The sequence below is a fragment of the Alligator mississippiensis genome, chromosome 1 (assembly GCF_030867095.1).
Source record: "Alligator mississippiensis isolate rAllMis1 chromosome 1, rAllMis1, whole genome shotgun sequence".
NCBI lineage: Eukaryota > Metazoa > Chordata > Crocodylia > Alligatoridae > Alligator > Alligator mississippiensis.
The window spans coordinates 280,625,786-280,651,478 of record NC_081824.1 but is presented as its reverse complement, the minus strand read 5'-3'; the positions used below and the strand labels follow the sequence as shown (position 1 = coordinate 280,651,478).

General features: G+C 37.0%; 1 protein-coding gene and 1 long non-coding RNA gene across 5 annotated transcripts in view; one reads left to right on the top strand and one right to left on the bottom strand.

Annotated features, from left to right (window-relative positions):
- Positions 1–888: 888 nt before the first annotated feature.
- Positions 889–25,693, bottom strand: part of CXADR (CXADR Ig-like cell adhesion molecule) — a 68,367-nt gene continuing 43,562 nt past the window's right edge. For 3 of the 4 annotated variants that reach the window (XM_006270098.4, XM_019476267.2, XM_019476269.2), the window contains exons 4-7: positions 25,337–25,498; positions 23,263–23,385; positions 22,796–22,934; positions 16,742–22,387 (exon numbers count right to left, since the gene is read on the bottom strand). In XM_006270098.4, the coding sequence (XP_006270160.1) occupies positions 22,120–22,387; positions 22,796–22,934; positions 23,263–23,385; positions 25,337–25,498 (692 nt within the window). In that variant the 3' untranslated portion in view covers positions 16,742–22,119. Of the gene's footprint in view, positions 1,441–16,741; positions 22,388–22,795; positions 22,935–23,262; positions 23,386–25,336; positions 25,499–25,693 lie in introns of those variants that run through there. The other variant, XM_019476268.2, reaches the window with a different exon arrangement.
- The window catches only part of LOC109280370 (uncharacterized), a 65,978-nt gene continuing 63,212 nt past the window's right edge, over positions 22,928–25,693 (top strand). The window contains exon 1 of the long non-coding RNA XR_002086671.2: positions 22,928–23,024. This is a non-coding gene — a long non-coding RNA (uncharacterized LOC109280370). The remainder of the gene's footprint in view (positions 23,025–25,693) is intronic.

Below are 25,693 nucleotides of genomic sequence, written 5' to 3'. Positions count from 1 at the left end.
AAGTAAAGCTTTATCTTTTGCAACACTTCAGTTTTTAAAGGACACTGCAATTTAGGACAACAGCTCTTACAATGTTTTTCAGTAGTTAAGCAATGATTAGTTAATGGCAGATATACATTAAGTACTTATTAATCTTGATTACTTAGCATTCTGACCAAAGGAATTTAGGGATAAACCTTATCTTTAAATCTACAGAAATCTTTGAGATATATTACTAAAAAGACAGTTTCTGCTTCCCCACCAGATAACTATCATGCTTATCTGATTTTTACTTTGACTAATTTCTTGCCAGTTGGACTTTAGGCTGTCTAATTTGTTACCTCAAAGCGCTATAGTAAGTCTACAGCTCAGCAGAGTATATGAGTGCACATGTACACAAATACACAGTGTACCTCAAGAATATGATGGTAAAAAGATGGATTTACATTTCAATTGTGCTCCCTTGATACTTGGTCACTCCATATTAGCTTGGTCCTTCAAGATGCTCCAAATTACAGTAGTTGTGATTGGGACAGGGCACCTCTAAAATGTTTGGCAATTATGGGGAGGCACTTGGAAGTGCCTCCTTCACCAGGCCTTTTTCCTCCTAACCACAGTCTCTGTCAGATTATCTGTACTATTCACCAGATCCACCTGTTGCAAGGTCAGCCTCTCACAGCTGGTTGAACCTGATTATGAGTCCCTTTGCTCTGTCAGCATCATCTAAAACCTATCTAAAATAGGAGAAAACTAGACTAATAAATCTTTTCCAGTTTTACCATGTCATCATTACTTTCACACCCCTTGCTCCTTTTTCTGTACAATAAAGACTTCAAAAGTAAAGATAATGCAATGAATTGATGCCACTTATGGCACAACTAGATTATGCTATAATATACTTGTGCTGTATCCATCATAATGCAATGTTTTATTAAAAGTGAATTACAAAATTTACAGGCTTGGAATACAAAGTAGCAAAATTATTTCAAAGAAGCATATTTATAAAAGGTTTATATTTATAACAGAATTAAGAGTACAATCACAATATTTAAATAGAAGGCACATTTCCTATAAAAAGTCCAGTATTCAGGTTCACTCTAAACTTTAAAAAATTGCAAGTGAATTTAAGTTAAGCACCAAAATACATTTATGCTACCTGAGTTGATTTGTGTAAACTTCATTAATTGTTTTGTCAAAATGTTTTTAATATATTTTTAAAAAACTCAGAACTATTTTAAACAGTCACATTTCAAATTTTGATTTATAAATTAATAGAAAGGACTGCTACTTAAAATAAAAAATACAAATTTGGCTCTAAGTGAAATAGGTAAAGAACAAAAACAATACTTCATTTCACAACAGACTTCAGTTTATCCGTACTTGAAATTCATGGGGAAAATGCTGCTTGTTTCTTCATGTTTATACCACTGTTATGTCACGAATCTTGTATGAGATGGTATGCTGTAAAAAAGTGAATATTGTTAATTTATAAAAGGTGCTACACTGTTACAATTAAGTAAATTTGTAACCAAGATAAACACTAAATTAATTCACATTATGCTAAATTTAATACAACTGAAATCAATGGAGTTATCCTTACATACAATCACTGTAAAGTAGTGGAGAACAAGACCCATTCACAATAAAAAAATCTAGAACCTGTTTGTGCTACCACGGAAGTCAATGGAGTTCTGTAACTGCCTTTCATGACAGAAAATAGGATCAGACACTTACCGTCTTCATCCAACAGCTGCCACAATCTCATCTACACTACAGCATCTCTTCTACTATTGTTATCAAACCCATTTTAAAATCACAAGCAAGGGGTCTCCTGGCATTTCTGCATTCATTGCTGTCCTGCAGACATTTTTGTGAAATTCTACCTAAAATTACCTTACCTTAATTTCATGCCATCATTTCTAAACACCGATTGTTTTGCCCTTAAAATTCTGTTTGTGACATCCTTCCAAATACTTATTATAGTTATTAAGTCCCTCCCCATCAATCTTGGTATTTAGTCACATTAATCATACTTAGGTTGTTTTCTTTGAACTGTTCTTTATAATTCAGTCTTATCAGTCACTGAATCCTTTTGGTTAGTTGTCTATGGATACTATGGTCTCCAAAATTTAATGCAATGCTGTAGTTCAATCTATCTGAAAAGGAGCAATCACCTCTTGGCTCTGTGACATGGTATGCCAAATAGCTTAGACCTATATGTAGAGCCACAACATAATCATATTGTCTGCTTTCACCCCTTCTGTCTTCTGGAAGTACTTCTTTCCTATAGTTTCCCTTCTACAAAAAACACCCTTTACTAGTTGATACCACCTACACAGAGTATATACAGACAACTAAGATTACTCAAGTGGCATTTTACTTTCATATATTAGTTTCCAAATGTATTACATGCCATTTTATTAATATTGTTCAGTACTTCATGAAGGTAAGCTACCTTAGTTCCATGTTATTTATCAAAGTAATAAGCATACTAGCTATCTCTTTTCCTAGATCATCGGTGAAGACGCTGACTCAGACTGTACCTCTAATACTGTATTACATCACTCCTCACTCTCCCAGCATTTGACACACTTGTTGGGTCTAATTAATCTTGTGTAGAACCCTCCAGCTGCATGCGTCAGTGACAATTGCACAAATCTAGATTATATTTTCAAACATTACTTTGCTTTGTTCCCTTGATTTACAACCATACTGTTTTGTATATCATCCCCCTCCCCTTCTCAGAAAACAAGGATCTTGTTCTGGGAAGGCAGAATGAAAAAAAAAAAATCCCTGGAGCCACTGCTAAATGCAAGCTGCATGCAGGATACGAAAAGTCTATTCTTCAGCCTAAAGTTGCTGCCAATTCAATGGTGGCTCTGTTAGGGTTAAAATTTTGACTGCGGAGCTTGCAAAGAGAGAATGAGCTGACTGAAGAGTAGAGACTGTCACTTGTGTGTGCAGCCAGAACCTAGCATGGAGCCAGCCCCAGCAGTCATTTCCAGCATCCCCAAGTCTCTATTGCAGCATGGAAATCAGGTTCCTCACTTGAAAACAAAACAAAACAAAACAAACTCACCTCAGTTTTGGATGCCTAATTTTTAGGGAAATGGTACATGTGGCTTGCATGCAGATACGGTGGTTTTGTAGTCATAAGAAACACTCTAAAGAAGGTGTCATTCTTCCAAGAATCCTCCTGGGATTTACCTTGCAAATTTAGATTTCTCTCTTTATTATTTTTTCCAGTAACTTAGAAGGGATCAATCCACCATGCAAAAATAATCAGATATATTTATCTTATGCGCTCTCTCTCTTTTTCAGAGTATAGGGATATTTTGTTAAGATATTGATTTACATTACACTCCATGTAATGCACCTATAAAAACAAATCCAGACTACGTCTTCTGGTTACATCCATGCTGTAGCAGGTTGCTGCCTCTCAACCTTTTCAATCCGGCTTTTCCCCTTCCTTGAGTATCTCTCAGCAAGCCTTGGTAATATGCAGTCTTTAAACCCATTGGCCTTTGCTGCCCGGAGCGTGTCACCATGACACAGTAATAAGCAGTCATTTAAAAAATTAAGCAAGTAAATGAAAATCCTTATTGTCCTTGACACAGAGGGGTCTGTTGTGGCTTCAGCCTTCAAATCCCAGGTTATCCTCCTTGTAGCCCAGAAGTCTCCTGTCCCCGGTGCTTCTTCTCAGCATCTCCCTCTGGTTCTGCCTACTGGGATTTTTTATCCCAGTGAGCCATTCCCTCATTAGACTTCACACAGCTGTACCACCTCAGCCAAGCTAGCTGCCTCCTCTTATGGGCACAGACTACCCTGTTACACCTGCTGTAATTAGACTGAAAAATTTTGGGCATGCTCTTTATTGTTTTGCCCATGCAGTACCTAACAAAATAGAATCACATCCCAGGTTGTTATTTATTGTAGTATCATATTCCAAGTAAGTAATAAATAATGTTTCCCAATAAAAGATTAAACTCCTGGCCCTTGAATCTGCCCCAGGTACTCAGCCCTTCTAGAAAAGCCTGCAAAGATGGTTGCCATTCAATGCACCAAGATGTCAACAGTTTCTGTCAAATAACATAATAGGGATGCAAATCCCTGAATCGAGGGCCTTCTGTCATGCATGCCCTAGTCCCAATTCCTTTTATGAACAAATCTAGGTACAATTAACAAGACATTCCTATTCTGGTAAAAATATGTGAAATACACACAGAACCTATTGTGATATTGTAAAACATTAGACTTCGGCTACATGGATATTAAAAATGCAAATGAACTTGCAGTTAGGCATTAAAATTACAATTTTAGATTTAGATTGGACATTAGGAAGAACTTCTTCACAGTTCGAGTGGCCAGGGTCTGGAACGGGCTCCCAAGGGAGGTGGTGCTCTCCCCTACCCTGGGGGTCTTCAAGAGGAGGTTAGATGAGCATCTAGCTGGGGTCATCTAGACCCAGCACTCTTTCCTGCTTATGCAGGGGGTCGGACTCAATGATCTATTGAGGTCCCTTCCGACCCTAACATCTATGAATCTATGAAAATAGGGATGTAGAAAGGACTGGGCAAGAAAAAAAGTAGCAAGCTATGTTTTGCTCCGGTATCAACAGGTACAAACTCCTATTAACAACTATTCCTAACAATCTAAATTGGGCCCAGCATTCCCAAGAGGAATACCTTTCAGATTATAATTGCTTCAAAAGCAAAATAAATTCTTATCTGACATTTGGAGGATTAATGATCTGTTATTCAAATCTGTTTTTTCAGTGGGTCAATTCCCATTTCTCAAGATTTTCCTGTCCAAAGTTCTCTCATTCCTAAGACCTTCAACCTTTATTTTCCTTAACTCATCCTTCCCCTGCTGGTAAATCCCTTAAACAACAATATGATAATGAAATAAACAATAATCAACAAGTGCAACATGAAAGTTCAGTTTTGGAGACATACAGTAGGTGGTTTTGTACAATCAGCGATAAAACATCCTTTGTTTTCCATACGTTATAGATGGTAACTTCTAAGGCAAGAGAAATATTGCACCCAACAAAAGGCAATTTTATTTTAGATCTCATTAAAACATACTAAAGCCCTAAACTGAACACTGGTAATTGACCAAGGGCACTATGATCATGACTTAGCTACATCGGAAGTGGTCAAACAGACAAGTCTGAACAAAAAATTATATATGCACATAATTTTGTTGTTTCACAAGGAGTGGTTTCCAAAAGCTTCCGGAAATTATAAGTGAAGACAACTGAGAGAGAAAAATAAATAAAAACGTAAATAAAAGTTGGGGGTTTAGCAATTAACTAAATAGACAAATCACAATTAAAAAAAAATAGAACGGTGTAATGCCCATTTCACTGATGAAGTAAAAGACATGCTTTGAAAAGAAAAAAAGATGAAGTAGTTGTATCATATGTGAATGACAGTAATTTCTGTGCCAGTCCTAAAAGAATTGACAATGTAATAAGATTCAGTTTACTATGGAAATTACTTAGGACTGGAAGTATGGTTAATGCCCAGGCCTGACTCAAGTAAGGTAAGCAGAATGACCTAAGCATAGGCTTTTTTAGCCTGGTATTAGTCCAGAGCAAAATAATGGGCACACTATGGGATTATGGAAAAATTAATGTGGGATTAAATTGATAAAACAGGCTCATTGTAAAAGCATCTTCCTAGGGACAAAATATTTTGTACTATAGAGCATTCTGGTACAGAAAGGCTTAGAAGAACAAATGGCTGGAACCTGAAGCAAAACAAATGATGAAAAAGACAGACAATTATTAACAGTGGAGATTATTTAATGGAATAGATTATACCAAAGGAAATGGTGAATGATATATCTCTTATATCTCTTGATCCTCAGATCAAGACTGGAGTACTTCCTGGAAAATATGGTTTTATCAAGTACAAGTTATGGGACTCGATAAAGGGGAAACTGAGTGCAATTTAACAGGATACAGGAGGTCAGACTAGATTATCCAGAAGTCCCTTCTGGTCATAAATTCTGCAAAACTACATTAGTTTTCATGTTGTTGTAAATCTATTTTTAGAACAAAAAAAGTTAGTTTAAACCCACAATTAACGTGGTATATTTCTATGGCTAGTGGAACAGTTAACAAAAATAATCTTTCCATGGTATCAGTATCTCATGGTACCTCAAGGGTACATTATCAACTTTATTAAAGACACTTGAAGCACTGAGACATTATCTATTATGGTAGGTCCATCTAGAGGCATCAACCCTCAAGAAAATTGTAGAAAAATTAGAGCCCAATAGAGAACAATATTTGAGGTCTAGAAAACAAAAGGAAAGCTTAGAACAAATGGGATTATTTTGTTTGGAGAAAGAGGAGACTGAGGAGGAATTTTATAACCATCTTCAAATATCCAAAAGGTGATTTATACTCAGGATGGAGATAGACTAGTATCTGTGGTTACAGGGGATAGGACAAGTAAATGTTTTGTATTGCACAAGGGAAATTTAGGTGGTATATTAAGAATAACTTTATAACTATGAAGGTATAACTAAGCTTTGGAACAAATTACCTAGAAATACTGTGGTATCTCCATCTTTATAAGTCTTTAAGAGTAAGTTAAATGAACATCTTTGGATGGCTTAGATGGGGATGATTTCACCTTCCAAGCCTATTTTTCTGATTCTTGAGCGCTATTCATCCATAAAAGTCTTTTATACATATTTACAGATGGAGAAACTGATGGAAATCAAGTGTGAAAAATAATTCAAGCAAGCAGTGGCAGCATCAGGAAATAAGCCTATATCTCAAGTCCTACTCCAACTCATTGGACTAAGACCACATCTCCTCAAATATTATGCATACCATCTTGGAATCCTAAAAGATGGCATTCAATGCACATGAAATTCTCTCACGCAGGGCCCTGTTGGCATCAGTGAGGATCCTGCAGTTGCCACAATCTTTCTTTATGAACTATAAAGCATATGATTGGGACCGAAAAAGGTTAGTTAAATGTGGTTTGGCCAGAATGGAGGATGCTGCCTAATCAAAATTCTCCTGTGCACTCAAGTGACCCATTTTTTACTGTCAGCAGGTTACTGTTTATGCCCAAAGTGCTGATTAAAATTCCAGCATAACTAGGTGCAACCAGAGACAGATGTTTTCACTTTCAGACATCTATTAAGAATTTTAAAGGCATAGAGACTCCACAATGTCTTCCAGTTGCAGAATCTGGAAAACACAAAATAAAACCAACCAACAAACTAGTGGCTTTTCTGCCAATTAGTCCTACTAGAAAAATATACATGCCTTTTACCAACATGTATATTGGACTAAGCCTAGGAAAAGGGGTTAAATTACATATTAAAAATTAGCTGGTAAATTTGAACACTAATGCAAGTATTTTGGTACCAAGCAACTTAACTTTTAAACATATACAAAAAAAAGAAATGAAAAATAAATGTATTCTTACTCATAGCTAACTTTGAAATTAGTTCATCAACAAATCTTAAATCAGAAATTTCATTTAATTAATTTCTTAGCTTCTTCTTCATCTTAAAGTTGTTATTGATGATGTACGGCCTTGATGTTTTTGTTCAACTGTGCAAGACGTGACATGAGAAGAACGTACAGTAACAAGACAACAGTACAACCGTATCATTTTAAAAAAATCTTGCCTTTTGTTATATATTCACTTTCCTGACAAGGCTTGAGAGAAGTGAATTGATTTTTGCAATTACGTTCAAAACAAAACTTTAGTTTTATGTTTTAATAATGGAAAAAACAAAGCCACTTCTTAGAATTGGGGACCAAACTGCTCCAGCTGGGAGTGGTCAGGAGCAGTGGTTTGGAGAGCATGGCTGGGCTAGGGACAGCAGCAGCAGCGTGTAGATGCCTGCTTCCAGAGTCTGCTCCCCTCCCCTCATTCCCCTTGCTGAAAGGGAGCCAAGCGGGGAAAGAGGAATCTGAGTGCTGCTGCTGTAGTCTCTAGCCAAGCCGGGCCCCCTGCACAGCAACTCCCCACAGCTCCTAGCTGTAGAGGTCTGACTCTCAGCTGCTGCAGGCACCCAAGAGCTCCAGAACCACTCCTGCTCCATATTGAAAGGAGCAATTGTGGCAACGTGCAGATTCCTCCTTCCAATCTGCTCCTGGCCAGAGATGGGGGAGGGGGCAGGGGAGCCGGGCAAGGAAGGAGGAACCTGTATACTGCTGAGCTAGACTCAGCACAGCTGCTCCTTGCAGTGTAGGGTAAGAGCAGTTCTTGGGCTCCCCATGCATCCACATTAGTGAGGAAAACAGTGGGGGGGAGAGGGGCAGGTGGGGAGGCAAGTGGTGGAGAGGCAGGCAGCAGAGGGGGGAGGGGAAGGAGTCAGGCTGCCTCTTCCCCTTACCCCTGCTTCCCAGCCCTCTGCCCCTGCTTTCCAGCCTTAAATTTGCCTCATCCCCCTGCACTGCTAAGACAATCCTCCAATAATTACATTCTAGACATGGAAAATTATAACAATATTTAGAATCGAATTATTGTGGAGAGGTCATCTTAAAATTCAGCATCACCTTGGAATCGGGTACATTTGGTAACATTTTCAAATCAACAGCCTAATTTCATAAGCCTATTTTAATTCCAAACACAATGCTGCTGAAAGTTGATAGAGAAAAGTTTCAGAGAAGGTTGGAGACCAATGTATTTACTAATGTTTTTTCAGATTACTTCATTTCCCGTACTTTTTTTGTTTGTTTGTTTATTCCTGGATTGTACCCTAAGGATTGAAAAAATAAAGTTACCTGATCCAAATCTAGATTAGACAGGCATCTAGCTGGGGCGATCTAAACCCAGCACTCTTTCCTGCCTATGCAGAGGGTCGGACTCGATGATCTATTGAGGTCCCTTCTGACCCTAACATTTATGAATCTCACTGAAGCCAGAAGGAATCTTTCCACCAACTTCAATAGATTTTGGCTTAGACCTTAAATGTAATGATGCTTTATTAATGCCACACTTAAAAGATGGTAATTAGCTGGTAAGGCTAGTACTGCAACCTATTAATGCACTGTTTAAAATATACTGGTACTGTAAAATATTATTTTGGCATCAGATTCAATGATCACTTTGAATGGTATTTATACTTATGTAAAAGAAACATTAGCAATTTGAAAAATCTTTGATAATGCTTCTAAAACTGTCTATTAACTACACTTACAGATTATAAAGGAACGTAATTGAAATAAGAGGAGAAGATATGTCTAATTTGTTTTAATTTGCTGTGTCTGTTGGCATCTTGTACATAGCCCCAATCCTGCAACTTGTTTTGGGTAAATGGATTCTTTCACTCAAGTTTTTAAGCCCTGGTACAGGTAGAAGAGCTTTATGTGAGTGCAGGAAAACCACCAACATGAAGAGAGGTATAGAATATAGGTATTTTCTCCCTTCCTGAAAAGACTTATGAAGCAAACAAACAGAAAATAAAGGTGTAATTTATATTAAAGCTGTTAATCATTTATAAATTGATGTTACAGCATACTGAAAGAAATGTATATTAGTTCTGTTTATTTAATAGTAATCTCCTACAATTTCAGTTTCGTAGTTTCTAGGGTTGGAAGGGACCTGAACAGATCATCAAGTCCAACCCCCTGCCCTGGGCAGGAACGAGTGCTGGGATCATAATACCCCAGCCAGATATCTATCCAACCTCCTCTTGAAGACCCCCAAGGTAGGGGAGAGCACCACCTCCCCTGGGAGCCCATTCCACAGCCTGGCAGCCCTAACCAATAAGTAATGCCTCCTGATGTCAAGCCTAAACTTGCTCTCAATCAATTTGTGGCTGTTATTCCTTGTTATCCCTGGTGATGTCCGGGGGAACAGAGCCTCACCTATTTTCCGCTGTTCCCCCCTGGTGAGTTTATAGACGGCCACCAGATCCCCTCTTGGTCTTCTCTTGTGGAGGCTGAATAGATTCAGCTGGGTAGATTCAGCATCATAGATTCATGATGTAGCTGAACTTGTAACAATTGATTAATAGTAAAATAGTAGATTCTATAAGCAATCAGTCGATCATTTACTAACCCTTTCATACTAGCTAGTTTTCAGTTTTACCAAAAATTCACATTTTTTTTCGTTCTGCAAAAATCAGAAAATATTATGAATCACAAATCCTACAGGACTTTTTCTTATTAACCGAGGGTTTTTTAAATGCTTTAACATTGTTGCTGTGGGAGACGCTCAGTCCAATTAGCCTTACCATGTGTTTTTTTTAAGCATGTAAACTTATAAATGAAACCAGAATTATAAAAATAGGTGCATATTCAAAAATTAATACATGAAGTCACTTTAAAATAAAAAAAAAAAAATAAAGTCCAGAACTTCTTTCTTAATACTAGCAAAAGCTGTGTTATCCAGCACTTTATCAGCCGGAAAGCTCTACTAACCGGCATCTGAGGGACACAGCAAAAGCAAAACTGGAAGTCCTACTTCCAGTTTTGCCCCCATGAGCCGAGTTCTTCTTCACTTCTTCTGCCCATGGCCTGGGGCAAAGCAGCCTGCACGGGACCTCCTTCCCTGTCCCCCGTTACACTGATACCAGGGAGTGCACTGGATGGTGCACAGTTGATTACCCGGCATCCCCCATTCCCAGAGGATGCTGGATGACAGAGCTTTTGCTGTAAAATGTTTACAATCCATATTGAAGCATTGTCTGTGCATGAGAAGCAAAGTACACTTTGAATAAAACTTACAATCATCTAGATACGATATATTATTTTCAATAGCTTAAGACATGTAAACAAGATTATGAAAACATTGCATCAGAATTTTAAAATTCAGTTTTAATACTGTGAGGCATTTAATTCACTGACTCATTTGAATAATTATTTTTTAAAATAGAAAAAGATCTAATTCTTTGAAGCACATTTATTGCACAAATGACTCCTACTGACTAGTACTGGAGTCAAGTGGTGTATTAGTACTTGACTGAGATAATATTCAGTACCGATAAGTCATGTTATTTGTAAAGCATCTTAGATGGCTCTGGTACCATACAACATCTAAGTGTCATCAACATATCAATGGACTATCAAAAGGGACTGGAAACCAGGTAAAGATGTAATTTTTGGGGTAAGTTTGTTTAATAAAAAAAACTTCTGATAAACGTATGTGAGAAATCATGATGCAGACCACTTGTTCTGGGGCATTAGGGATATTGAGTGTTGGAAGCTCACTGCAGGGTATCTATTCCCTTTAACTTCTCTTGCCTAACCATACAATTGCCTTGAAATTTCCTGGGCCTCTCAAAGCAGCTGAGTTTTTGTTATTTTAGTAGGTCACATTTACACATCACCAACACACATTCATTTTGTAATCTTTAAATGAATTTTCTACATTTGCATCATCACCCAGCTTTATTAATGCATTATTGCTCTCATTATATAACTCAAAGCATACATGATAGTCACTAGACAAACAGGAATGCAAATTCTGAAATGCTCACATCATTACCTGTTTACAAGATAAAGTATGGGCAGGTAAGATGGAAGAAACATTTCAAAAGATTTAATTTACTAGTAGTAACTGTTTTTGTATAAAACGTGTATCTAGATGTAAAACATCTAGGGCTAAGCATGAGTAAATAGCTCATCTGAGATAAATTTCTTTTTATTTTTGCTTAAGAAAAAAAATAATATTACATGCATGATCAGCACCAGAGGAATATTTTTCTTCAAAACAGGTGCTTGCACCTTTAAAGTTTTGCCATGTACTATCATATTATTTTTTAAATCTTGAAGAAATGTTTCTCCTCTTGACAGTTATGGAATTAAAAGCAATGGGAATGGACATTCTATTTACTCATAAAAAATACAGTGCCTAGCTGCCACAACTTAAGTGCTTCACAGTGTTTCACAAACCACCAGCTGCACCCAAGAGATGTCATCTAGTTTAAACATCAAAAGTAATTCAGTTTCTGCATTAACAATATTCTACACATTTCATGTCAAGTCTGTTGCTGTTCCACCTGACCTAGTATGGTGGGTGGAAACCATAATGGAAGAAAAGATAAAAGTAATGAATGTCTTTTGACAAGTGCACACTTTGTAGTGGGTCCTTGTATTTGTTTCTCATCAGTTGCAACAAACTTATATCTGAAAAAACTTAGTGGCCAGTTCTTATTTCTCAGGTGCTAGAAGACTGTATAGTGGAGATAAAGTTTTAGAACAGGAAACTATCACTGTAAACTGTCGGTGGAGGAAATTCTCTCATCAACAGATATAATTCACAGTAAAACACGGAGAACATGAATAGTGTTCTTAAGGCTTCCTTATTTCTACAGTATATCATCTGCCAGCACGCTATTACGAATCAAAACAAAAAATCATGTTTGCATGATGGATTTTCTCTGATATTTAGCTTAGACTAAATTCTTCTCTCTCAGAATGGAGGAAGGGCATTTGATGCCCAAAAGTTTGTCAAACAGCTTCCCAGCTATACAATGGGTCCAATGAAAGATATCACAAGAAATCCTTGCCTCTCAAACAAAACTGTTATAGATTCATAGATTGTAAGCCCAGAAGGGACCTGGAAGATCATCAGGTCCAGCTCCCTGCACCAAGCAGGAAAGATAATGGGGTTAGATGACTCCAGCAAGGTGATTGTCTAGCCTCCTCTTGAAAATCGTCTTTGTCAAAACAAAACGTGTTTTAATAAAGTACATTTTCCCCCTCTACTGAATCAGGTCAGTAACTCACAATAGTAATTTTCTACTATTGTAAGACCTGACACAATGGGAGGGGTAGGAGAGGAGTTGAAATACCAATATACCTTCACTGATGTGTTGGTGTGAACTTGGGGAAATTTACATTTTAAGATTTATGGAGGAGAATCTTGAATTTCATTTTTTTTTTTAAAAAGAGTTCCCAAACCATTTTCTGCTTTGGTGGGAGTGGGAGAGATAAGACACAAAAAACATGAAAACAGATGCTGATTGATTACTATACATTGAAAGTAACAGGCAGCTGGGAGGGATGCCAATCTGCAATGGTAGACTGAAGCGAGTTGGCAGGAGATCCGAATGAAAGAAAAATCTGTCAAAACAGTTTTCCATGCCAAAGTACTGTTTGAAAAATTTCCCTAAATCTTATTTAGAAAGTTAGAAAAACGTTTAAAAAGTGTCAATATAGCCTGTGTTAACATTTTTTTTTTTTGGATATAAAGGTTTAGAAGCAACTTTTCATACTGAAATATTATTTGAAAGTTAAAACCTCAAAACTATCAGAATTAAAATATTTTGATTAACCCGAAATTTAAAAAAAATGGAATGTTGTTTCCTAAAAATAAAGTAAGAAGAGTCGTTTTTTTTTGTTTTTTGTTTTTTAACTTGCTTGTTCCAGTCCAAATTTAAAAAAAATCGTGATCAGGTTTATTCAACAACTTAACTGTGCCTGGTGACCAGAATCTTGACAGCAGCTGGCATTCCTATGTAGCAAAGGAGAAGTTATTCTCTCTATTCCCTCCTCAATCCCTTCTCTCAACAGCTATAGCTAGGGGTCTACTCAACTCAAAGAGGCAGACAGCCAATTTCATGGGCAGATTGCAGGGCCAGATACCATTTTCACAGGCCTTATCATGGTGCCCCACATATCTCTGACTGGCCAATGGGCTCTAGTGGCCCTGCAGCTGATTGGTGGAGAGGGCTGTCCGTCACATAACCCAACCCCTCAGTGCAGATTGGTGGAGCAGGGCCACATGACAGGCAGCCCTATTAGCCAATCAGTGACGAGAGGAGAGGGGGTGGCAACCATCTTGCCAGCTCTTCATGCCAGCAGCTCCCCCTCCCCCAGCAAGCTGTATGGCCAGGAGGACTACTGGATCCCACTGGGTAGCCAGCATTTTAGTTTTAGTAACACCCCCTTTCAACCTCCCCTTCTACACACACACACACACACACACACACAGATTTTGTGAAATTCATGAAGTTGCAATTTGACTTGGTCCCTAGCTATAGCTCCTTCTCAAGTCAGAGAAGACTTCCTCCTCCTCCCCCCCTCCCTAAAATTCTTAACTCACCAGTTAAGAGTTAAGGGTTAATCCTTCTAAAAGAGTATTTTTTTTCCTGACACTTGAAAATAAATAGTTGGAGAATATACTTATGAATTGTTTTTAATGAAAAAGAATATTATAAATTTGTGGTACCTGATAAACATAGAGCTGTTAGATTAGGAGGAGGAAGAGAAGAGAGTGAGATTTTTTTTTCTCAAGAATTATTACACATTCATTGTTCTTTGTGGATAATCTAAAGTTAAAAAGTTGGAAGCAGTATCAGTTTGTATATCTATCAAGGTCAAGGTCCCATCCTGTTATACCCATTCAATGACAAATGCAGAACCAAAATACAGTACAAATGAGTTTTTGACAAACAAGCACTCTACATCTTTGATCTAACTTTAGTAAAAACTGGAGCAGCTGTCTTATTGCTTGCTTTGTTCACAACAAAATACTGCAAATGTGAGCTGAATTATGGGAACTTGAATTAAGAGCACTGGATAAATGGATAAAATAGAATTCCAAGGCCATTCAAGGCTGTTCAAATCAGTAGCACTGAAAAGGTGTTATGTGATGGCAGTTTTCTGATATGCAAACAGAATTGGAATATTTGTTCAGTTTCACATGATGGCCCGAGTGGCTTGGGTTTTTAATGGCTTAGAGATGCCCATACATATTTACATGTGGAAATTCAGGACTAGCTACCTAGTTCTTATGGATTTAACCTTCTGATGTAAGAGTCTGAATTAGGTAGAAGGAATTGGGAGACAAACCAGAGTACAACCTTGGTGATTTTGTTTTGAAATGGAAAAAAAGAACTGATCAAGTGAGGAAACAGCTTGGGGGAAATGGAGCAATGTATTAATTCACCTAAATTTCAATAAAAATAGCAATATCCAGAATTTCTTAGTCTGCTTCAACAGCCAAAAAAATTTTCTTGCTCAAAGGGATGAAAAGCATAAAGATGGGCTTGCTGTATTTTGTCTCAAAGAAAATTAAAAAATGGAAATGCAAGGCATCTTTACAGGTGCGGGGGGGGGGGGGGGGGGCTTTAATTACAGGAGCTCCGAGATCCGCTCTAATTGAAACATCTGTAGCGCCTTGTGCATTCAGCATCCCACACTTCCAAATTGCGACAGGGGTGCTTTAACTAAAGTTCAGCCACCATTTTAAAGCATGGGGACACTGAATAAACAAGTGGCAGAGGCTGCTGGAGTGTGCTAATTAGCATGATTAATTAGATCACTTCTGATGCATTGTAATTACAGCACGTCGCAGCAGCATCCCTGCACCTCTACAGGCACCCACAAAGGCTACTGGAGAAATCTAAGTAATACCAATACCAATAGGATTTCTGCCAGTCTGAATGCCCCTTGTTCTATAAAGATCTAGAAGGTCTTTGCCCAGATGTGAGGCTAATATGAAATCAAGAAATACTGCTAGCATTACTGGAATAGGCAACTGACCATTCCAACTAGAAAATCCAGGCAACAGAAGGAAATCAGTGGGTCCAGATTTATTAAAGTTTAAAAACAATCTATTTCTGAATTAGTATTCTGTACCTGTTTTCATCATGAACTCATTAAATACATGTACATATTAAGTATTTATGGTTTATCTCCTCTCGGGTATTGTTCCTCCCCCACACAGTGAATACTCATCAACTGAAGTAACTGGGTCACACCCTTGAGATGACTCAAGACACTTGGTTAAGAATGCAATGCCTCAGATGTGTATACATTTAAAAATCAAATCTATCTGCTTTCATTTCTTAGATTTAGAACCCAGTTAATCTATTAAATTTCCTTTAAATTTCTGCATAAAGGTTACCCTTGAATATTAATACCTAGATTATATTATGACTCTGGACTGGAAGGTTAAAGAACTGCTATACTGGCAAAATATTTTTATCATAGGCTTTTCATGCATACTATCTTCTTAGACTTAGCTGATCAATAATTATATTTGGTAAAGTGATGTTAAAAATAACATCTGATATTGCACAATTAAAATTAGAAGGTATTCTCACTGCAATACTTGATAAAAAATGAAATTTAAGCAGCTGCTTCCTTAAATTCATAGTGGTATAAAGCTATGACCAGGGGTCACGTGACTAGAATCTTATAATTTAATTAAATAATCTGAATATAAATCTGCAAATGTCAATGAAAGCATTAAAAATGTGTAGCTAATACCACTGAACCTATTCTACATAGACTTAGAATTTGCAGTGTTTGCAGATTTAAGAACAAGTTTATCTTGTGAAAAACAGAAATTTACAAACACTAAAAATTAGATTATGGAAGCTGATGAGCCCTTCAAAGAAAAAAACAACTTATTTTGAATACATACACTCAGTAAGAGGAGCAGTGATTATATAATGTCTCAAAGAGTTATATCTAGAATAGTATCATAGTTGCCTTGAGAAGGTGACGTTTATAGTCAAATATTTTATTCCTACAATGAAAGATGCAGTCAACAACAATTTGAAAATCAAATCAAACCTAGAATTTAGGAACAGCAAAAATAGAAAACCAGAAATAGAAAAACAAAGTGCATATATATTCCCATAAAGAATTTAAACCACTCAGCTGTTTGCTTTTTTTCTCCATTTAGGTTTATAAAAGATACTAGAAGAAGAACGTGATTAGTACAAACATAGTAGGGCAGTCACATTCATTAGGATGCTTCAAAACACAGTGAGAAAGTGGAGCCACACACAAGCCCTGCTTTAAAATAAAGACAGACTCTTATTTTCTCTAACAATTTTATTTCAACAGAGTACACAAGTCTGTCACCAAGCTACAGTACTGTATATTAAAGTTTTTTTTCCTTTACAAATGAACTCCTACAAATTTCAATGCCTGTACTTTAAATACTTAAAAAAAATTAAATACAAAATCTCAAATTCATACCAATATCAAACATTATGTTTTGTGCTTGTGAAGTGTATAACTTCTTTAGTTCCAGTAGGTATTTAAGCTATGGGTTGAACTGAAATGCACCCCAATATTGTGGATCCAACACAAAGGCCACAGGAAAGCTAAAAACAATGTCTAAATAGGGGTTACATGATCTAAATGCCTTATGAGGCCTTACCATGCTTGATGGAAGGTACTTCTAGTTAAGAAAGATTGTGTGGCAAAGGCAAAAATCCTCATCTGAAAATTACTATATACAGAAGTTACTTCCTTTAACTAGAGATTTTCCGCAAATGGATGTTTTTAAACATGCCTGTAGCATTTAGTCATATAGTTACTAGGCAGGAAGAATGCCAACATTTAATATGACATGTTACAAGTTGATAACATTTTTTTTTAAATATGCCCATTTGCACTTATTGAATAAATAAAATGCCACATTTAATGGAGTAACTATAAGTGACAAATTACATTAATTTCTCTCTTGCTGCATTCAATACATTTTTAAGATTTAGTACATACTTTAAAATTTACCTGCATGAAATTTCAGTGGGAAAAAGCCAAACACTTAACAGCTGTTTCAGAACAGGGCTAATTTAATTCCCTTGCCCTCAAAATTTGTTATTTAATGAAAACTAATGCTTTCTTTGTACCAAGCAAATATATTAGCTGATAAGTAATTACATCGCCATGGAGGTAACTAGTAATTGTTTCTTCAGTTCATTTGGATTTAATCATTTACAACTGATGGAATGAAGTACTGATAAAGTCGTGTTCTAATTGGTATACCAGTTGTCCTTACTTCTTCTAAGAGTTTTCCTTAGTAGTCTTATCTATTATTTTTGACATTGTGCAATCTGCTGGCCTCCATCCAATCTCTTAATAGGCAAAATACTGTTAAACCAGTCTTTGCTTTAACAATCATTACTATTTATAAATTGAATAGTAGAATGCATCAATTCCAAAGAAAAAACTGACACTTAAAATCCATTTATAATAGCAATAAAATGGTCTTCTCAGTGCTTTAACCATTTAATAAGGCCTGAATATTAGGTAGTTTTGGGTAAAGTCTACCAAGTCAAGAGGATTCTGTATTTCAGACAGTCATGGGAAGTGACAACATCCTTAATTCCCTAAGCAATGACAGACAGACAGACCTGATAGTTATGTCTTGAGGGTACATAATGCTGTTTTCCCATTATGTCCACACAGACTTTTCCTGTTAACTGGCAGAGCATTAAATACATTATGCTCTGGTTAACTTGTCTCTCCAAATGGAATGCAAACAACAGTAGCAGCCAGTTATAGGGAATACAAATCTGGGAGCAGAATGGTGCTAGCTGGGTATTAGAACAGCAGCAAATTGGTACTGCAGCAAATTAACTTGAGTTTACTATACGTACAAGGAAGTTTCAAAAAGTAGCAGCAATTTTGAAATAAAATCATGTTTATGTGCAATGATTATTTGCTGGATCACGTAAACTTCTCTGCACAGTTGTAAACAATGGCTGTTAGACAATGCCAGCACCAGGGGTTCTCTGCTGCTTTGCAGTTTCCCATTCACTGCACACAAAATGTTTTTATTTCAAAATTCCTGCAATGTTGAGACATACTTGTACAAATCCTGCTTTTGTCTACATTAGTATAAGATTTAGTGTTTCATGATTACCTGATGGGAGTGCAAGAGTAATAGAAAATGCAATGTTAACTACCTCACATGTCAACAATTACATAAAACAAGCACAGTAGGTTGTAAACTGGTTGTCCAGCCCTACAGCTGGTTTTTAATCCATGGGTCAGCTCTAGTTTTGCACAGCTAATTTATCCTCACAACTGAGACAACAGTATTTTTTTAAATTAATAAACACCTTACTTTTGGGGTAGGTAACATATGAGTATATATCATTTAACCTTAACAGCACCTCTTTAGCACTTATAGTCAGGTGAGAAAGATAGTTATCTTCATCTCCAAACTTTGAAAAGTGTTTAAAAACACCTTGTTAATTAACTTGTGTAGTTGTGTCTGGAAAATGACTAGAAAGTAGCATTCAGCACAAAAGAGTCTTAATCCTCCACCATTCTAATAAAATAGGAAAGTTGGCAATGTACAGTAACAGTACTCACTAATTGTAAATAGAAGTTCAAACAAAACTAAAGCACTTTAAAATATATAACACTAAGAAAAATTCCCTAAGTCGCATCCAAAAAATTGACATGAAGAAGTACAAACAAGCAATATGTGAAAATAAAGAAAACAGATCACAGTGTTGTGTTTTGAAGACTACCTTCATCTCTAAAAGCACCTGTCCAAACAGTAATTTAGGCACCAGAAATTTCATTTAAAAATTAAGTTACAATCAGGCATAAAGTTTATTGAAAAGGCACAGATGAAAATCTCTTAGTTCTAACAGTAAGATTACAACCTTAAAAGATGTCCCAAATGTAGGAAGTTTGTATACAAAAAACTGAGAATACTTAATATTCACTTCACTCTCTAAAATCAGTATGAAAGGATATGTACCCTACATAACAATCCAGATCAAAAGTTGTATACCTACTTAGTGCTAGGACAAATATTTAGGAATGAGCTGAAAAGCTTATCACAGACAGATCTAGTCAATTAAAAAAAGACACTATAGCCTATAAGCTTGAAAAACCTTTTCTCTCACACTGTTACAGCGATATATCTAGTATCTTTCACACAGGCAGTACCAGACATAGTGCTGCATACTATATTCCTTTACAGTTTACTAAAATATTTGGCAGTTTGTTATCTACAATTGATGTTTTAAATTCATGAAACGGTTATGAAAAATGTCACTTTCACAAAAACACAAACTGGTTGAAAGTTTAAATTCATTATCTACAACTACCCAATAGGCATTATTAGAATTCATGAAGAGTAGTTTAGTAGGTCTGAAACCAAGAGAAAAAAAATAAGCACTTACTTCTCTATAGCACTGTGTTTGCAAGAGGTGCAAAATGTTAGGCTTCCCCCCCCAACCAAGAAAAAAAAAATCTCAACAAGTTATTTTTAGATAACCACAGTGCAAAGAGAATTCACCAAAACTCTTTATTTCTATCAACAAGAATGGAATGACCTATTTGGTATTGGTATTCTAAAATGATATTCCAAAGTAAAAGGCCAGATTTTACCAAAAGTTGACTATTTAACAGCTATTCACTGAAGTCAAATACAGTTTCTGAATATTTAAATTTTTGGGAGGGAAAAAAACAACAGGCCACTGTTTTGGAAGGAAACTGTTGTTTTAAAGGTCATCGCAAGGTTTTGAAAATCTTGACAATAATGTAGTACTAGATCAAGAGTTCTCAACCTATTTGCCATGGTGGGCCACACTTGTAGCTTCCAATGTGTTATGTGGGCCACAGCCACACAATTTACTGCCTGTGTACCCATTAAAAAAAATGTTTTAACAGGATATCACATGGACAGCAGCAGTGTGCTAACTGGGCTGCAGGTTGAGAACTGATGTAAATAGACCTGTGTCCATTCCTTAAGGCAGGAGTGCCAACCTCACCTTGTGCCCTGGAATGGATCTAGCCCACTGCGCTCTTTGCAGGGTCTTTGCAGGCTAGATTTAGCCTTGGGTATATGATAGCAGCTCATTCCTACCCAATGCCACATGACAGTGGCATCTCTCCAGCTTGGGGCACAGGACGCAGCTCTAGCTCTGGCCACATGCACCACGCCCCATGCCAGAGCTGCCACCACTGGCACCATTCCAGGTTGGAGCCATGTGTTCTGTGCTGTGGCGGCAGCTCTAGCTCCAGCACAGGGTATACAGCAGGTCCAGCATGGGGCTAGTGGACGAGCAAGTGGAGCCATGGCACTGGCGACAGACAAAGCAGCTGAAGGGTGACTAGGGCTGTATCATCCCTCCTGCCACTGATCACCACATCCACTGGAGCCTAAGAGCCCTGGATCCTGTGACAGGCTATGCCTCCCCCACTTCCAGTGGCCTGCTGGTAGCCAGGCAGGATAGAGCAGCTTCACACAGATCTGGCCTGTGGGATATACCTTGATACTCTGGCTTAAGGGACAGGAACAGCTGACCTGAAGTTTTGAAAGATTAGGTTCTGTGAGTAACACATTTATAGTGCCTTTTTTAATGGCAGCAAACGTGAATGAGGTTTAAGTTTCTTAGCATGACTATAAGTTCTTGTTCCTTTACTAAATGTAGGATCCCAAAAATCATGCTAGGTCTGTTATAAATTTTACTTGTTGGAACTAATGAAGTCACGTTTATTGCTTCAGTTCATTGCAACTGTCTGTCCCTGAATTAAGTTTCAGCACTTCAGAAAATGCTCCAAATCAAGTTAAAAGATTTTCACAGACTTTTCGTAAAATATTTATTTCATAGTTCAGTTATTGTGGATTTCATAGAAGAGTGGCCCAAACGAGTTAAAACATTTCAGTCACTGCAAACAGAGTAAAGTCTCTAGAATGATAACAAACCTCTGCTGTACAGCTGGAATGTCTTATCACTTGCAGTGCTTTTTTTTTTTTTTTACAATTTTGTTTTCTACTCAGAATCACACATTAGCCTAACAATATTTTTTCAGCACCCTAACTTAAATTTAATTATGGTCAGTGCTGGTATCTAGCTGGGAACATCAATGCTTTGTTAATATACTGTGGGCGCATCTACATGTGTGCATTTACTTCACAGTAACCAAAATTACCATGTAGTACGAGCACGCATCTACACATGCAGGCCTATACTGCACAGTAAATATGGCGACTTACACTGACTTGAGCATAAATTTGATACCTGCATGACAAAGGTATCAAATTTATGCCCTATTAGTTACTGTGCAGTATGTCATGTGTAGACACCTTACCGCGCAATAATGCCGTGTGTGTGGACTGACTCAGGACTAAAACTTTAGTCCTGTCAGTCCACACACAGCGTTAATGTGTTTTAACGCCTGCACGTGTTGACGCCAGCCTATTCCTGCTTACTGTGCATAAATTTAAGCCAGCATAAATGCATGTGTAGACAAACCCTTTATGTTTGACATTTAAAAGGAAGGTTTGTGACTACGCTTGAAATTAAAAAGGAAGATTCAAATTAGCTTGCTCATTTTCTACCTGGAAAATTTTGTGCATTTTAAATGTAAGTAGAACAAGATAGGTTTCGTTAATACTTATAATGAATAGAAAAGGACTAAAACTTAACCCTATTCTATACGATGGAGCCATCTTTACTTTGTGCTGGAATCATCACAGGGACCGCTCCCATTCTACTAAGATTAGGTGCAGCTACCTTTGGTGGTGCAAAGTTTGGATTTTGTTCAGGGGTACGTTCAAAGTCTTCACTTGGAACTTGGCTATATGGAGTCTTGGTATATCCATCCATATTGGAAGGAGACATTGAACCCAGAGAAGAACGATTGCTGCCTACATAGCTGCGGGCTGTTGAAGTCCGACTCTTTGGAGGGGGAACATCCTCTCTGAAAAATGAAATTGCAAAGAAAACTTGATTAACCAGGACTGTATTGGTGTTTTTACATGTTCTGTGAAGGTTCTCTAATTGGCTTTTTCTATTCCAGCAAAAATCCCAACAAACATAGCACTCAACTTTTTACTTAAAAACATATTTGTCACACTAAGAATCTCTGTTCAACCAAACAAAATATTTTGGAATATTACAAAATAGGGTATGCATAAACAATTACATTCATACTACATTAAAAATATATGGTTTTGGAAGTAGCTGTTACACTGAGTTAATGAACTGACTTAGATCAATGAAAAATGTTCAGCTCCCATTACGAACATATTATTAATGAAAGGACAGAACTTACTTTTTTTAATTTTCAGAGATTATCACTCAAAGGTTTAAAACCATGGGTCATTACCTAATATCATGATGCACTTCTTTTTCATATTTCTTCTCTCTGTGCTTCTTACAGGCATAGGATATGAGAAAAGCCAGTAAGCAGAGCCCCAGCAATGTTCCTATAATCGCTCCAGCAATTATGCCACCTACATTTACAGCTAGAACAGAGAAAAAGAAATGACTATGGTACTGGCCTTCAAAAGATCAAATGAACAGATAAATCTCCTCTCCTACCTTTAAATAAAAAGGTAAGAACATTCCCTGTTTTCTATGCCATAGAACTACTGAATAATACAAATGGGTTTCAGTTGATTTGTAATGTTAAATTTGAATAATTCTTCATTTGTACAGAAAGCCACATAAAAACACTGACCTCCTTTCTGGAGCTCAAAGAATGTTCCATGCTCAAGTGAATGGCAACTATCAGTTCAACTGTGTTGAATAAACAAACATGTTTAGTCAAATATTGTACAAGAAAATACTTACGAGGGGTAACATTCAGCACAAGAAAACATTCGTCTGTGCCGACTCTGTTGGAAACAATGCAACTGTATGTACCAGAGTTATCCTGAGAGGCATTTTTTACAGAAAGTTCTCCTGTGTTTTTATCTACAACATTGAAGGAGAAATTTGGATTAGCATTTTTCTTCTATTGTAATTATCCAATATTCTCAAAGGAGTTAAACCAAAGCATAAATGAAATTATTTTAAAAGCTAATCTACCTTACTTACATTATGCTAATGAACACCTGGTCCAGTTCATATAATCTTTACCTTGGTATCAGTAAAGGCCAGTAAAAGTAGATTTGGGGGGTTTATTTGCTATTATTTCTTATCCAGCTAGTTCAGAGTAAATTGTCTTGTGCAACTGCATAAAAAGTAGACACTCTTCAACAACTATATATTGACTATTCAGTTATGCATACTCTCTGGATTTGTTGGGAGTGACCAATTTGCCCGACAGCAAGTTTTGCATTCACGTCATCATGCCCTAGATTCTAATGGCTCGATCTAAAGAGAGATCAGAAATTGAGATCAAGTGACTTATTTTTAGTTGAATAAATACGTGGCCTCCTTTCACATATTTACAACTCGGAAACCTGCTAAAGGCAGGTGCCTACACATCTCTCTCACTTAGCAAAAAAGAGATACTTTAAAAAAATAAGGCCAGAAAGCTATGCCTTTTCGCTACCCAATAGCTCAGATGGTTATAGCACTGACCCAGAATCTAGGAAACCCAAATTCTCTCCATTTCCTTAGAGAAAACTCTAAGCATCAGGCTAGTGGCCATATGGGTGGCAGTACTCCTGTCCAAGTTTCAGTTATAAGGAAAGAATTTAAGACATATGGGGTGTATCTACACAAGCTATTCATTCAGTTCAATAAACTCTGGCACAGTTTGCATCTGTCAGTGGCACCCAGGCACGGCATCTTCACATGCAACCAGGACCACAGCAGTTTGAGCTAGTGGAGCAGCCCCTGGGAGTTAGCCCCAGGCTCCAGATGCTGGGGCTGACTGGGGTATGTGTGCACCAAAACTACAGAACCATGGGACTGACCCCCAAAACCTGCTGCCAGCCCAGAGCTGCTCCACCCTGACTCATACTGCTGCAATCCCAGTCACTGTCCACATGTGCATTTCTGCTCAGTAAATGACTCTGCCAAAAGAAGGTACTATCAGGGGCACTACTATCTTATGGCAGTTAATTTACTGTACCCCAATATCAGCACGTGTAAACAGTGATGCTTTACTGCAGAACTAATTAGTCAACTCTGCAGTAAAGCATGTGTAGATGCACCCATAAAAGCAAAAGTGAGTATGCCTTTGTAACCTACTGATTCCTTTTCATATGTTAAAAGGGGTAGCAACAAAACTAAGAATGAATTACTTAGTTTATAATTATTTTTATAGCCATATAATATACAATGAAATATTTCAAGGATGTTTACAATAGATATTGCTCTCCCTTTTGGCCAGCAATTCTGCCTTAAAGCATCAGCCTTCTTTTAAGCAAGATGAAGCAACAGTGAAAGAGTTTAACAGATTACACAAGTGTCAGATATAGTCAGTTTGAGTCTGTTACTTCAAATTTTAATGTTCTATTCTGATTTAGTGAGCCAATACTTTAAGCATTCCCCAAAATTACTTTCAATCAAACACTACTACATTAGTTCTCCCCTAATTCACCATCTCCAAACGTCTTGGTTCACCATAGGTACTTACATTTTTAATAACGTCTAAGTACTTTTAGCCTGGCTTTCAGGGATACCGCTATATCTCTAGGAGTTCATTTTAATATGAAGTATAGACTACATAATGACTAGTTTTATAATAGTTACTTCTATTTCACTATCATTTACCAGTAAACTAAAATAGAATGTCTTTTGGCTTCTTTCATCTAATTCATATGCAAGTGTCAAGACTTTGCCTGTCTTATGTTAAAACTGGCAAGAAATATTTAGTGCTTCAAGTTCAACCCATGAATAAGTCATGAATAAAAAACCACTACCCATCTTAAATATATTACTAAAATAAAAAATAGCAGAAGATAAAGGGTACTCAGTAAAGATGTAGCCGGAAGTTGTTCTGTGCCAGTGCCAGTAAGTTTTCTCCAGCTGTAGGACAAGACAGGGGAACCTTCCTGTGCTGCACATTTTAGGGTCAGGTCACTTCCAATTTCCTGTGATCCTTCAACGTAGCATTTAGTTCTTGCTGGCTTTACTAATAGATAAAATTATATTTAATTAATATCAGAATTGAGTCAACAACTGTGTTCAAGAATGAAATTTTGATAAGTAAATTATTTAGCTGAATTTTTTGTGCTATCAAAAATAGTTTTTCAACTCAAAACAGAAGACATTATATATAAAATATAAACCAATCATTATTGGGGGGGGAGGGGGGCAGGGTTTGAGG